Here is a 14,186-nt window from a genome sequence, read left to right as displayed (position 1 = left end):
AAGATATCAAGAGATATCAAATTGTGCTGATAGTGTATTCAGGCAAAATCAAGTCGACAGTTTGGGAGCGTTAAATTAAATTCTGTAATAGTACAATCATAGAGCAGCAGTACAAGTAAAGAGATACCATCGCTTGCCATATATATGTAACATGTATATCAAAATTAGAGCTTTTCTACCTAATTCAATCAATTGCTTGCATGAAAATTTGTTGCATGAGCCATGTTGAGGTAACCATTGAAATACATGGTCCTGTTTGACAAAGCTAATTCTCATAGGCTACTGAAACCATGCATTTTGACTGGCCAATAAAACATCTGTCATTAACATTTAGCAGTATTGTAATCAACAAGATCTATAGAATGCATCTAGACATTTGTGACTATAAAACTGATTGAAACAGTAAGAGATTTGTCAAAATCCATTTGTTATCCTATGAAGAGGGCAAGACAGACAATTAGTCACATTCCTATTTCAAGGATTCCACCAAAAATATGAAAGGATACGGGATATTTTAAAATGCTATAAAACAAAATTAATGATCATTAGTGGAAAGAAAAAGTAACATAAAAAGAATTTAAAACCATGATTGTCTCAGTGCATGATGTTTGACAATGTAACAGAGTATAAATGTTGGGGACAGTTTCATGAATTTAATAGAAATTAACATGGAAAGAAAATTATAAGAACAGCTTAAAGAATAAAGTAGATTTGCAAGGTCTTAAAATTGGACAAAATAAATATTACAAAAGACTGAAAATCTTCCTTTTTACAATTATCAAAATGAGGCTACAAGGCAAACCGGAAAACAGAAGAAAAGAAGGAAAAAACAAGAGAGGATGAACAGAATGAAAAATGGAAATGAGGAGGATAAGAAGAGAGAGAAAGAAATGTAAGAGAAGCAGAAGGAGAGGGAAAATGAGAAGAGGGAGAGATGAAGAATAAGAAAGGGGAGGACACCAAGATCACATGAAAAAAAAATTGTAATCAAATAACATATCGTGTTAGCATTTGATAGTCAACAGTAAGGAACCATTTCTGATGCCAAGATCAGTTTAGGTAACACAACAATATACAATTAATAATAAAAGTAAAATGTAATCTGACAGCAAAGAGAATGTTACAACCAGACATTTATAAATCCCTTTGGCAAAATGAAAATTATACACTGCAATGACTTCAAAAGCAATGTATAGAACACTACTAACTTCTTAAGATACATGTATGTAAGTTCCAATGACGTCGTCAAAATTTCTGTTCTTGGCAAACCCACTTCGGTTTGATAAAAATTGGTTGGTCCTCAACTAAAGAACAGACTTCATTTGCATAAATGGGTTCAGAAAGGCTGCAGGAACCAAAAGTCAAATACATATCATCAACATCACCCCCTCCGCGTAACCCTTTCCCCCTTTGGTCCAATGGCACATCCCAACTCTCACTGGATGAGTGTACAGGAGTGGAAGAATCTATTCCTGGTACAGGGGGTGGAGTATGGAAGGATAGATCATTTTGTTCATTTTCATCATTGGTTGCATCCCTGCCAGCCTCTAGTGGACCATTCCAGCTATGACTTGTTCTCAGGATGGTCCTGGGATGTTCCATTTCCTGGGAGGGGAGATACACTAGGCGATCATCTGTAGCACTTCCATCACAAGACAAATCACCTCTGAGAAATGGATTCTTCCTCCCAACACTAGGCTCTGCAGACCGGTTCAGTGCTGTAGTTACATCACTATGGAAGACATCACTTTTTGGAGGGGTGGATTTGGCATCGGTAGCTGCGTGGGGCGGTTCCGAACGACGTCTATTTATCTTCTCTTCACTCATCTTTATTGCACGATGCCTCTTCTGAACATAATAAAGAGTTTTTGCCTGCAGGGGTTACAAAAAAATCAAAGAGAAATTGTAATTTGAAACATATCTGCACAACTGAAGGCATAGATATAATCGATTTAATCAGTAAATAACGATAAATAACCATATGTATGTACAAATTTTGTCAGGAAACATAATTTAACTTTACAAGAAATCCCACCATTGAGAATATCTCATGTGTAGATACAACACAGTGAAAAGCTTTGGGACCGATGGCAAGGCATCATTAATTTTGTCTTAAAAACATGCTGAATATTTCAAATCAAAATGCCATGAATTGCTTCCACAGGATTAATTATTATGAGAAACATCGGGGGGGGGGGGGGGGGTCATATTTCATTACACAGATTAATGAGGAAGTTCTCCCTCACATAAAACTAGTTTTAATAAAAGAAGAATAATGATAGAAACACAAAAATCATGGATAGGTGAAATTCTTCAAAGAATAAGAGAAGAATAGATTTTTTTTAATTCCACAAAATGCCATTTTCTCAGAAAATGTGAAATTATTCTATAGATCTGTGCATTCACCGGCAGATACACTATTTTATACATGCTTCTGTTAGAAAATATATTTTCAGTCATTACAAGCCATTAAAGAATGAGAATTCATATGACATTAAAATTGGGCTGCTTGCATCATATGCCATTACAAATTCATAACTTAAACAAGAGCGTCACTAAGGCGAGCACATAATACGCCCGCCTGAAACATGGAAAATGGAGTTATTGGTCAAGCAAGAAAAGTGGAAGGTGGAGACTTCACCTTTGACCTTCAGACCTCAAAATCAATAGAATTGCTGGAATCTATGCTAGTACCATACACACCAAATTATATGAGCCTAGGTTAAGTTCAACTTAAGTTATCGCGTTAACCAGGACTTCAGAAGGGCAAGATGAAAACATGTCACTGATCTTGACCTTTTGACCTCAAAATCAATAGGCTTCCTGGAATCCATGCTAGTATCATATACACCAAATTATCGCGTTTACAAGGGCTGCAGAAAGGCAAGATGAAAATATGTCACTGTGACCTTGACCTTTGACCTCAAAATCTACAGGTTTCCTGCAATCCATGCTAGTACCCTACATGTACACACTAAATTATATGAGCCTCGCTTAACTTTAACTAAAGTTATTGCTTTTACAAGGACTTCAGAACGGTAAGATGAAAACATGTCACTATGACCTTGAAATTTGACCTTTTGACCTCAAAATCGATAGGTTTCAAAGGATCCATGCTAGTATCATACAAACCAAATTATATGAGCCTACATGTACATGAAGGTTAAGTCAAACTAAAGTTATCGCATTTACAAGGAAAAGTTAACGGACGGACAGATAGACAGACAGACGGACGGGCGGACACCGAGCGTGATACCATAATACGTCCCGTCTAGGACGGGCGTATAAAAAAGTAATTAACAATGTCATTCTTTGATAGCTGGATTTTCATCAAACTTTCTGTAAATATGTTCCTCTCATTTTTCCTACATTTATCAGAATCAGCTTACTGACTCGGTGGACTTGCCCTTTAGCATTTAATAGTCACATCAAACAAACCTCTGTTTTCACTGAAATTGATATTAGTAATGAAAGCATAAAACCTTGTTAATACATACCAATAAAATGGTACAGTGAGTGTGTGTTATAGGGGCAAGCTCCTCCTTGGCTGTGATTGGTTAGAAGAGCAAAGGAAGGAAACCAAAATGAATGAATAAAACAACTCCAAAAACACTGCAAACATAACAACAAATACCTTTAATACAGGAGCCATAGAATCAGGAATCTAGGGGGGGGGGGAGATAGCAGCCTCCACTTTTTTTCAGTTAACATGTACAAGAAATATGAAAAATACCAAATTGTGATTTTTTTTTGTGTATGGGTGGGTGGGGGGTTGAGTGAACAGCCCCCATTTTTCCCGAGTAAACATGTACAAAAACATGAAAGTTACAGACTAATTGATTTTTTGTATGTTTACCCCCCCCCCCCCCCACTTTCCATATCATTCTGAGGCCCCCGAATTAAAAACATTTTAGATAGGTGCAACAATAACAAAACCAACAGCAAAATTCTGAATTGTATCTAAAGTATGACTGGATCATTTCCAAACTGTAACTCGGTAATGGAGCTTTGGACTTGTTTCAAATGAAATGAGAGTTCAACCAATGTTGGATAGTAAGATCAGGTAAGGGGTAAAATTTGTATGGTGTATTTATTTGACACCATTTCACAAGCCATCCCAAGAGAAAGAATGAAATTTCTGTGATTTAAAGACTATTTAGGGGGCTTAAAATTTGTAATCAAAATGAAATATTCAAATCATGACAGGACAATACATGTACAGTGTATCTACCGAATAATCTAGAACAGATTTTTTTTTCCAAATTAAAGGGATTCACCAGTCCAGTTCAAATACATGTGCATGTATAGGAAAAACAGATCATTCATTGATTTTTCATAATTTTTTCCCCCTCCTCTGAAATTTTGTAAAAATAATAATGAATTTCTGAATAAAAATGTTAAGAGGGTTGCACAAACAAGGAAACAAACAAACAATATAAAAATACACATTCATAAAGAAAACTGATTAGTATAACACTGCAAACTTTAACACATAAATTTGAAATTAGGAAAAAGTCTTGAATGTCTTATACACAAATTGTTGTTGAAACTATAGAAAATGCATCATCAAGATAGTACATGTTCTTTAAGAACAATAAAACTAGAATGAGAAGATTTTTCACTAAAAGTAGCATTTGAGCAATTCATTTGCTGTTTGGTCACTGTTGAATCCAAACAGTAATGATTTAAATGAGCTACATCAATAACATATGCTGCACTTGTACCATATGTACTGAAACTAGAGCTCATTTATACTAATATTATGCATTAATATGTCAAAGCTTTTTTCAAACAGTAGCTGATACTGGGGAAAACATGGGGTGTCCCCCCCCCCCCCCCCCTCCTCTAAAATAAAGCTGAAATTGTGTCATCCTTTTGGTTATTGCTTGGCAACATGACTATTTCAGGACCAAGTCTGAAGACTTCCTGGGAAATAAATCAATGCTTTTGTTAATGAAGGAACTTCATTTCTGCATTTAAAAAACCCTTTAGGAACATGCGAATCAAAGAACGTATAAGGCTGAATAAATCCTGCAACACTTAAAAAAATTCTTCAGAAAATTAAATCCAAGAAAAGTTTGATAAAATTTGATGCAGATCGAGAGCTAGGTTATGTAGGATTAGGATCAGGGGGAGTTTCACAAAGGTTTTAAGTATGACTTGGAGTCATGCTTAAATGCCTTTTAGCGTGCGGTATAAAAAGCATGACCGCATTGGTCAGATCATACCAAGAGGTCATGCACTATTGCGTATTGATCAATAAGATTGCATGTTGCATATCATGTACACATCAGTATTTAAGTGCCACTCTGAATCATACTTAAATCTTTGTGAAACACCCACCACAAGGACTGTAAATGAGTTTTAGTTAAAGGTCAGGTTAAGATGTAATGTCGGGCCAAGGAAATGAAGCTAAAATTGGGGAAGGCCGTTAAAAATAGCCATTTGTTTGCAATAACAGTGGAAGCAAATTAGGGTTGGTGCCAAATGAAAGGCCATTTTTTTTTGTGTGTGTGGAAGGTACTCCTCTCTATCGAGCCATATAGTATGCAAAATGAACATGAATGGAGATCAAGGGTCATCTTGACTGTGTCATTCGCCAGTTTTCTAAACTTTATTGTAAAAAAGAACTTTTAAAAAAATAGTAAAGTTAGGGTTAGTCAGAACATATATATTTTTTCCCAAAACTGAATTAAAAGATTAAATTTGAAAAGCAGTTTATGCTGTCGGGGAAAATATATAACCTAGTTCTGTACAGTACTTTAAAAAAGCCTGATATACAAGTCAATATGAGTTGCGTGAAAAATAGGTTTGAAAATTGAAATGGGATACCTGAAAATTATTCCTTGTTTAATGAATTATATGAGCTGGGTTTTACACTTTCAAATTTCATGCATTCGACACCGAAAAGATTTAGTCACCTCGATCCAGTGATTTCACTCGCCTAACAGTTGTGAAATACAAGGTTATGTAATCCAAAATATAAGATATTAACCAGAATTAAACGACTATCTTACTTCCATCTTAGGTGCTGACCTAGCCGCCCTGGACTCCTCTTGGACTGGTCTAAGCTGCTTACCCCCGGGAGACTTGCCAGTACTGGATCTCCTTGGATTGGCCGTCCCCATGGACGGGAGCAAGGGGCTCATGGAGGGTAGTATGGGACCCCCGGAAGGGTGGACTCCACCCATCAACGGGTGCGCCGTGGAAGTCATCCCTGGATGGGCGTGGCTCATGTTTGGATGGGACGGGCTAGCGCCCGGGCTGGAATTGAACTGCATGCTTCCGGGGGAGCTGCAGTAGTCGCTGGTTTCCGATTTGGAGTCGGAGGAAGACACCTGGAGCGTTCTGGGGCGGGATGTGGCCTTGCTATACACCACCGGACTCCCGGCACTTCCTGGAAGGGTTGGTGAACTTGGAGGTCCAAGGTTTCGCAGACTCTCCCAACGCAGTATCTATTACAGAGGATTTTTCAATATTTTTTTTCAGTTCATCATTCAAGCATATTTACGACTACAGTAGATAGAAAAGAATAATACATTTGTGCACAATGTACAGGTGGTTGGGCACATGAAGGCATGCGTTGGTAGCAAGGTTACATCTAGTAAAAAAACCCATACAGGGGTAACTATCGTTCAAAACAATATTGGTGAAAGTGGTGAATCGAAACCAACAAAGGCGACATTACATTGATGAGTACACAAATGTACAAATCACAGCTTTTGACAGTTATAAATTATAGTTATATCGAAAGACAATAACACAATTGAATACAATATTTTTCATCAAAAGATAGGTGCATGCACAGTATGGTTCGTTAGATAAATTAAAATCAAAGGAACAATTAGAATTTTTCACAAATTAAAAAATATATATTGATGGGAAACAATTGGGGAAAAATGAGTGTTTGATATTCAATAATGATATTACGCAGTGTTTTGTTGACAGTATATACCAATGGCGTTTAGATTTAATGCAAAACAAATTCAACAAATAAACAGTTCATACATTTATAAATTACAAGATACTTAAATCAACAAATGGTTACAATGATCAAGGATATCACAAATATAATACATGTAGATATAAACATTATGCCACACATACATGTTTGCAATCACAGAATATTGAAAATGTACAATAACCATTCAAAAAAATAAAACAGTAAAAATAATATCACCGGACAAACCAATTTGACATCATGTGTTTAGTAGGAAAGAATTTGGAAATAAAGTAAAAAGCCATTAGAAATTGGAAATTTCATGAACTGAAGATTCACAAGCAAAGCCCCTATTCTTTCCTAAGCAATGAATGGATAAACAAAAAATAAGACTTTTAATTCTACATGTAATTTTTTTAATAACACTTATCCCTCTTCATATATTTTGAAATAAATATGAATGTTGATCTTGTTTAACCTAACATTTTGTCTTTATTGACCTAACATTTGATCTTGTTTGACCTAACATTTGATTTTGGTTGACCTTTGACCTATTCACATGCAAGCTTTGATGTAGAGCTATGTATATGGGAGTGGGGGGGGGGGGTAAGTTCGTTTATGCCTGGTCAAAATTCCAGAAGAATTGACCTTTCATGATTTTGAGTTCTGGGGCCCGTTGCATAAAAGTAACCATTATAGTAACTTTGCCATCCAATGGTAACTTCCCTGAAACCCTTGATTCTGACTAAATGTTGAGCATTGTTGCCATGGAAGTTACTATCATTGGATGGCAAAGTTACTATAATAGTCACATGTCTGCAACGGGCCCCGGGATGAGGGGGGGGGGTGAGGAATGATTCTTTTACAGCCTAAATCAATATCAAATGAGATAAAAGCAAATTTATGTACCTAAAATCTCATCGCTCTACAGCTTTTAAAAAGAAAAGTTTCACTGTTAGTCAATTATCCCCGTACAGAGCAATATCTGACATTTCCAAGAAGGTTTTCTTGTCCACCATACCACAACTCATTATAAAAGCTTACTTTTTGAATGCTTGAATTGTTCTCTGGCTGAGGCAGATAGTGCTGAGTCTGGGAATTGTGACTGGTAGTGTATTTTATCTCTAAACAATTTTGTATTAATGATAATTCTGATTTTAAATGTTATTGAATTCACTCATTACTGTACATTACCCAAGTTTCTCTTTTATCTATTATGTATATATTGTTATTTTATGTTAACAGGACCAGGCTGAAAAACAGTTAATCTGAGCCTGTTATCCTGTATAAAGATATTTTAATAAATAAAAATAAATAAATAAATAAATAAAAATTGTATTACTCTCTGTTTGAATGATGTCAAGTGTTACTTTTAAGACATGAACTATTGTACATGTACTGAATCAATAAAATAAAAATAATGAAGGATGAGATGTGCCTACCCTGAAATCTTCGTCGAGGCAGTCCATGGATCGACTCATGTCAAGGTTGCGTGAAATGGAGCCCTGCATGGAATCATGGGATAGCAATGGAGGAGGAAAAAAACTCAAGGTGAAATGGATGCAATATGAATGATGAAACAAGAATGTATTGGATAATGGAAAATTATATCGTTGATTGAACTTCAAAATGCATCTTCGTTGAGATATTGAAATGAAATTTGCGGATCAGTTGACGAAGGCAAATGGGGTACATTGGTATGGACATGTATTGAGGAGGGATAATGGGTATGTTTTAACGGCTTTTGAGTTTGAGGAGGATGGGGGAGGGGGCAGTCAAAAAAGAAAAGCAAGTAGAGAGTAAGAGTGTTGGGTTGATGGAGGAGGATGCAGGGGGTAAGGGCGATTGCTGTAAGTATGGGGGTGAGTTCGGCCATCCCGCTAAACAGGGACAAAAGCGGACTTAAAACTCCTGCCTGACTCACATGATAGGTTATCACACAGAGATGCATAGACCCAAAATTTTAACATGCCTTTTTCGTCATCTTATTCTTAGACTTTTATCTGATTGAACAGAGATCAGCCTAGATAATAAATTGTGCAAACATGATTGGACATTAAATAGATAGTACATGGCATAAACAATGCATATTTCCCATACATACTTGTTAGCATACAACAAAAGAATGAAGAATATAGAGGATTCTGTTTTATTTCATTCAGGCAGAGCATTTATCATAATGAACAATTTAATAATACAGCATTATACACAAGGCAAACTAAAACATCAAAGAAATGTATGGAAGGTAAATTTCTCCCTCTTTTTCACTGTATTTTGATAGTTCTTAATAAAATGTGTAAAACATATGGAAATAGCTCTTTGTTTTAGTTATAAATTATTAATAATTTCATGTCATTCCCATTTCTAATCAGAAATTGCTCAAATATTTTAAACCAATGGGCAATTCCATAAAATATGTACATGTATGTCCGACCCCTTATATGTGGGACCTTCATGAAATTTTCTGTCTCTGATTTCTGGTTCTTATGACAGTCTGTAATGCTCAGAAATTATCATGACTTGGTCAGTTTATAAAATGAAGTAAAACTTGAGAAAAATGGGGGTGGGATGTACAAAAATGTTGATCATTTTATCGATTTGCCCCAATGTAACATCAGGAAGGACTTTCTCTTTTCAAGATGAAACTGTACTTAGACCTCAAGTGTTTCATCATAACATGATAATGGATTTAGAATGTTATAAATGAAAGCCAAATATTTAATTCTTTATTCTTTAATTCTGTTAACACATGTCATGAAAGGCAATTCACATTACATAATTACCGTATGTATATCATGCAAATACACTCCATGACATAAAGCTTTGGATATACATATGTTGGCATTAAATAGATTTAATTTGTAAATGAAAAAAATAACGGCCATGGAATACAAAAAAGTTAGAGTGTTTGATTATCATGAATAGATACATGTACATAATAGAGATGTAATTGTGAAGTAAGCAAGATTGGAAAAGAAAATCTAAAGACTTACATCTTTATTTGAATAGTAGAATACTGGCTATAATTCAGTAATAAGGAAACACATTTCAATTTCCAAGATAAAATAACTGTTGTAATATAAATATACAATAGAGAAGAATCCCACTTAAAACAAAAAACAAAAAACAATCACAAAACTTGAGCAAGCACACACTGTATGATCCATTTTGCAATCCATTTTTGGAGAAATTTTTGATAACATTTGAATTATAAAGTCATAACAATCAAAATTACAGTGGTATAAATATTACTTCCAGTCAATTGCGAGTCTCCGGTAAAGAAAAAGCAAATCACATTTCAACTCCTGGTGACATCATAGCATATTGGCCATGATTTGAAGCTGATTCTACTCCTACCACAAGGCTTGCAGGATAGCAGAATTTTTAAATTTTAGTATTCCTAGTAAGCACTATTCCAAACTTCAAAATGTGATGAGTTTACTTGATTAAATTTTCATATCTGATACAACATTCTATCTGTTACAATTTTGGGCCACAGCTGGATGTAGCAGGCTTCACATTGACAAGTATATTTCTTCTGTCATGTGTTTACTTTGAATAGTAAAACACATATAAAATACACTACATACATATACATGTATAACTGAGGGTAAGGAGAGAAATATTGCGAGGGACCAATGAAGAAAGAGACAGAGAGTGGAAGGGGAAGGAGCAAGGGAGGATTGGAGAGAGAAAGGAAGAGAAGGAAAAGGAAACGGAAGAAAGGAGCAGCAGCAGAATGGAGTGATTGGGGAGAGGACAGACTTCAAAGTAAATTGTAAGGAAGGATGATCGAAAGATATTAACATAGGCACAATTTACAAACAAGAGTGTTGCTAAGGCGAGCACATGACACGCACGCCTGTAACGCGGAAAATGGAGTTATTGGTCAAGCAAGAAAAGTGGGAGGTGGCGACTTCATCTTTGACCTTCTGACCTCAATTTCGTTAGAATTCCTGGGATCTATGCTAGTATCACACACACCAAATTATATGAGCCAAGGTTAAGTTGAACTAAAGTCATCGCATTAACAAGGACTTCAGAAGGGTAAGATGGAAACATGTCACTGTGATCTTGACCTTTGACCTTTTGATCTCTAAATCAAAAGGCATCTTGGCATCCATGCTATTATCATACACACCAAATTATATGAGCCTAGGTTAAGTTAAACTGAAGTTATCGCGTTTACAAGGACTTGAGAAGGGTAAGATGAAAGCATGTCACTGTGACCTTGATCTTTGGACCTCAAAATCAACAGGCTTTCTGGGATCCATGTTAGTATCATACTCACCACATTATATGAGCCTAGGTTAAGTTAAAACCACGTCACTGTAACCTTGACCTTTGACCTTTTGACCTCAAAATCAATAGGCTTCCTAGGATCCATGCTAGTATTATACACACCAAATTATATGAGCCTAGGTTAAGTCAAATGGACGGACGGACACCGAGCGTGATACCATAATACGTCCCGTCTAGGACGGACGTATAAAAATTACAGAACGAGAAAAATATACTTACAGGTATGTTTGGTACACTGGACGTCTTCCTCAAATTGCGCCCCCTACTGGCCAACTTCTCCTTGATGATGACCTCCTGCCGTAACCTATCAAGTGCTAGGATACTCTCGACGGCGGAGACCCCTCTTGTGTACTTCTCAATGTAAGTTTCCCCATCTCCAGTACTGCCGTTCTCTTCCGCTCCGGCTGCAGCCATCAAGGCCAAGGATTCCCGGTCTTCAGGGTCTTCTGATGCCTGTTAAACATTGAAGAGGATTCTTAATTTGGTAAATGAATATTAAATACCCCTTTACCTCATAACGTAAGATTTTCAATTTCCGTTTAATAGTCTGTCCTTTTTTTCTTCATGTTTTGCAGGTATATCAAACAGCAATGAGTGCATGTGTGCAGTACACTAACGGAAAAGTTTTTGGTAGTTGATAGGTTGTTGGAAAAAAAGTTGAGGGGGAAGGGATTACTTATTAAACATTTATTAGGCATAATAATAATAATAATAAAAATAGCTATTTTTTTATATAACGATTTCCCATGATGGCCCAAAGCGTTTTACACAATATTATTACCCTGGTCATCGGATCCTTGCATGCCTGCATACAATGTATGCAACTTCTCCACTCCCTGGGGAGCATTCTAACAAGAGTTTCAAGACTCAATTGCTAGGCATACTACATGTAGATCATCCTACAGGGTACCCATTTAGCACCTGGGTCGAGAGTGGCAAAGTGTAGATTTACGCCTTGCCAAAGGACGCTAGACCGCAGTGGGATTCAAACACACGACCCTCTGTTTTCAAGGCGAGAGTCAGAACCACTATACCACGGCTCTTCCACACATACAGGCAAAGACTTGAAAGCTATACTTGTCAAATCTGCCGATGCTTCCATTTGCAGACAAGTGTCAAGTGTGAATTCATATGGCAGAGTTCTATATGGAGTAAGAAGTTATGATTGTTCTCAACAGTGTTCTCCATGTATTCAAGTTTAAATCAGTATTCAATTACCTGTTTAAAATACACAATGTGTGTGTGTGGGGGGGGGGTGTAATTGGGTCTCATATGTGTATAGAGACTTACATGTACCTTAAACACAAAAATAAAAAAGATTGACCCTCGGATCTATACTTTATTGTCTTAACATTCACTACTAGCTGTTTACAGATGCATACAGCAATGCCCCACAAGAAGTTATAATGAATATTAAATGCCAGATTTAATATCCACCTGAACTGAACCTTTTATAGTATACTGACACAAGTGACCATTTACCTTTGGAATGTTTGAGACAATCTCATAGGTCACACCACAGGAATGAACTGTGTCCTGAAAGAGAAAAAAATCAGAAGAAATATTATACAAGGATTACTGACCATAAAATGCCATTTGCATAATTAGATGGCTTCTCAACTGCACACATGAAATTCTTCAAGGTTTCATGTTTCAGCATGTATTCAATAGAATCTTCTGCCAAACACTGAATGTCATTTGCAATTAATGTCCATACACTATGAATTAATAGCTTATGATTGAGTTTGATGTGATTCACATTCGTTAGTTCAAATTAAAGATAATCAAATGTCACTCAAAGATACTGTACCATCATCAAATACAACCTACCCCTTTCCCCAGCCGTCTCCTGAATGCCGTTGCAAAACCTTGTTTCTTGTAGATATTGACACAGATGCGTTTCCTGACAACCAATTCCATGGTTGCCGGGTGACTAAGCTGAACCACCGCCTTAACGATGAGATAGATGCGCTCGTTAGGGTTGGTATTTCTGTTCAGGTACGGTGAGTCATGGAGGGAGGAGTCCCATGACGCACAGGCACACACCTAATACAATGTATGAGGAGTAGAAAATAAAACAATAGAAAGAGAATATAGATAGGAGTGTGGCCTTGTCAATTAAACACTATATTTTGGCAGTCCTTGACACTCCTGGTATCCATACCTGCCAGCCCTGACAGAAATGGAAACAAATTACTAGGCAATTTCCAGATTTATCAACCTTATAAAATTTCCTTTTCAGCAATACAGAAAAGTTTTCAAAGAAATAGAAACACACAGGTTTAGTTGCCAACTTTCTTTTCCCAAAAATAAAAATATTCCTATTTAATAGGAACTCAAGGCATGTATTGATATCCCAAGTTAAGAGACTTTACCCAACCATATTGGTATATGAAATTACCGGTAGTGTCATATGACTTCTTAGAAAATTCTGGGATGGACACTCAGTTGACCAATATCATTTATAAAATGGTTAGTTGTTGTATGGCACTTTAAAGTGTTTCATTTGACACAGAAAAGCTTTGACTCAAAACATGATCTTATTCTATAGCAATGAAGTAACTTACATCTTTTTCATAGTACTTGATAATGGGTAGATTGACCATCTTAGTTCCAAGTTCCTTTGGTAGGATGGAGTGATAACCAGCTGCATGGATTCCTTCTAGTAAACCTGATGTACCCATCTCATCAGCTAAACAAAACAAAATAGAACAAAAATCAGTAAATGATTGCAATGCAATATGTAGGAAGCAGTGCTTCTTTTTATTGTGAGAATCATGGAGGTCACTCGCCGTTGGAAAGTAACCATATTGAATTTTACTTTCAAAGTGCATACATGTAATAATAATATTCCGCATTTATATAGCGCTTAACACATGGGAACGACGTCTCTAAGCGCTTTACAGATATATTATTACCCCGGTCATCGGATCCTTGCATGCCC

The 14,186-nt window shown here is 36.3% G+C and overlaps 1 protein-coding gene across 2 annotated transcripts in view; it reads right to left on the bottom strand.

Annotated features, from left to right (window-relative positions):
• Window positions 1-367: 367 nt before the first annotated feature.
• The window catches only part of LOC129263270 (kinesin-like protein KIF13A), a 55,006-nt gene continuing 41,187 nt past the window's right edge, over window positions 368-14,186 (bottom strand). For both annotated transcript variants that reach the window (XM_064103447.1, XM_064103451.1), the window contains 7 exons: window positions 13,810-13,934; window positions 13,073-13,288; window positions 12,725-12,778; window positions 11,462-11,695; window positions 8,383-8,445; window positions 6,018-6,455; window positions 368-1,872 (listed from right to left, as the gene is read on the bottom strand). In XM_064103447.1, the coding sequence (XP_063959517.1) occupies window positions 1,246-1,872; window positions 6,018-6,455; window positions 8,383-8,445; window positions 11,462-11,695; window positions 12,725-12,778; window positions 13,073-13,288; window positions 13,810-13,934 (1,757 nt within the window). In that variant the 3' untranslated portion in view covers window positions 368-1,245. The remainder of the gene's footprint in view (window positions 1,873-6,017; window positions 6,456-8,382; window positions 8,446-11,461; window positions 11,696-12,724; window positions 12,779-13,072; window positions 13,289-13,809; window positions 13,935-14,186) is intronic.

Source organism: Lytechinus pictus, chromosome 1, assembly GCF_037042905.1.
Source record: "Lytechinus pictus isolate F3 Inbred chromosome 1, Lp3.0, whole genome shotgun sequence".
Classification (NCBI taxonomy): domain Eukaryota; kingdom Metazoa; phylum Echinodermata; class Echinoidea; order Temnopleuroida; family Toxopneustidae; genus Lytechinus; species Lytechinus pictus.
Note: the sequence above shows the minus strand (reverse complement) of the source record. Positions and strands in the feature narration are given on the sequence as shown.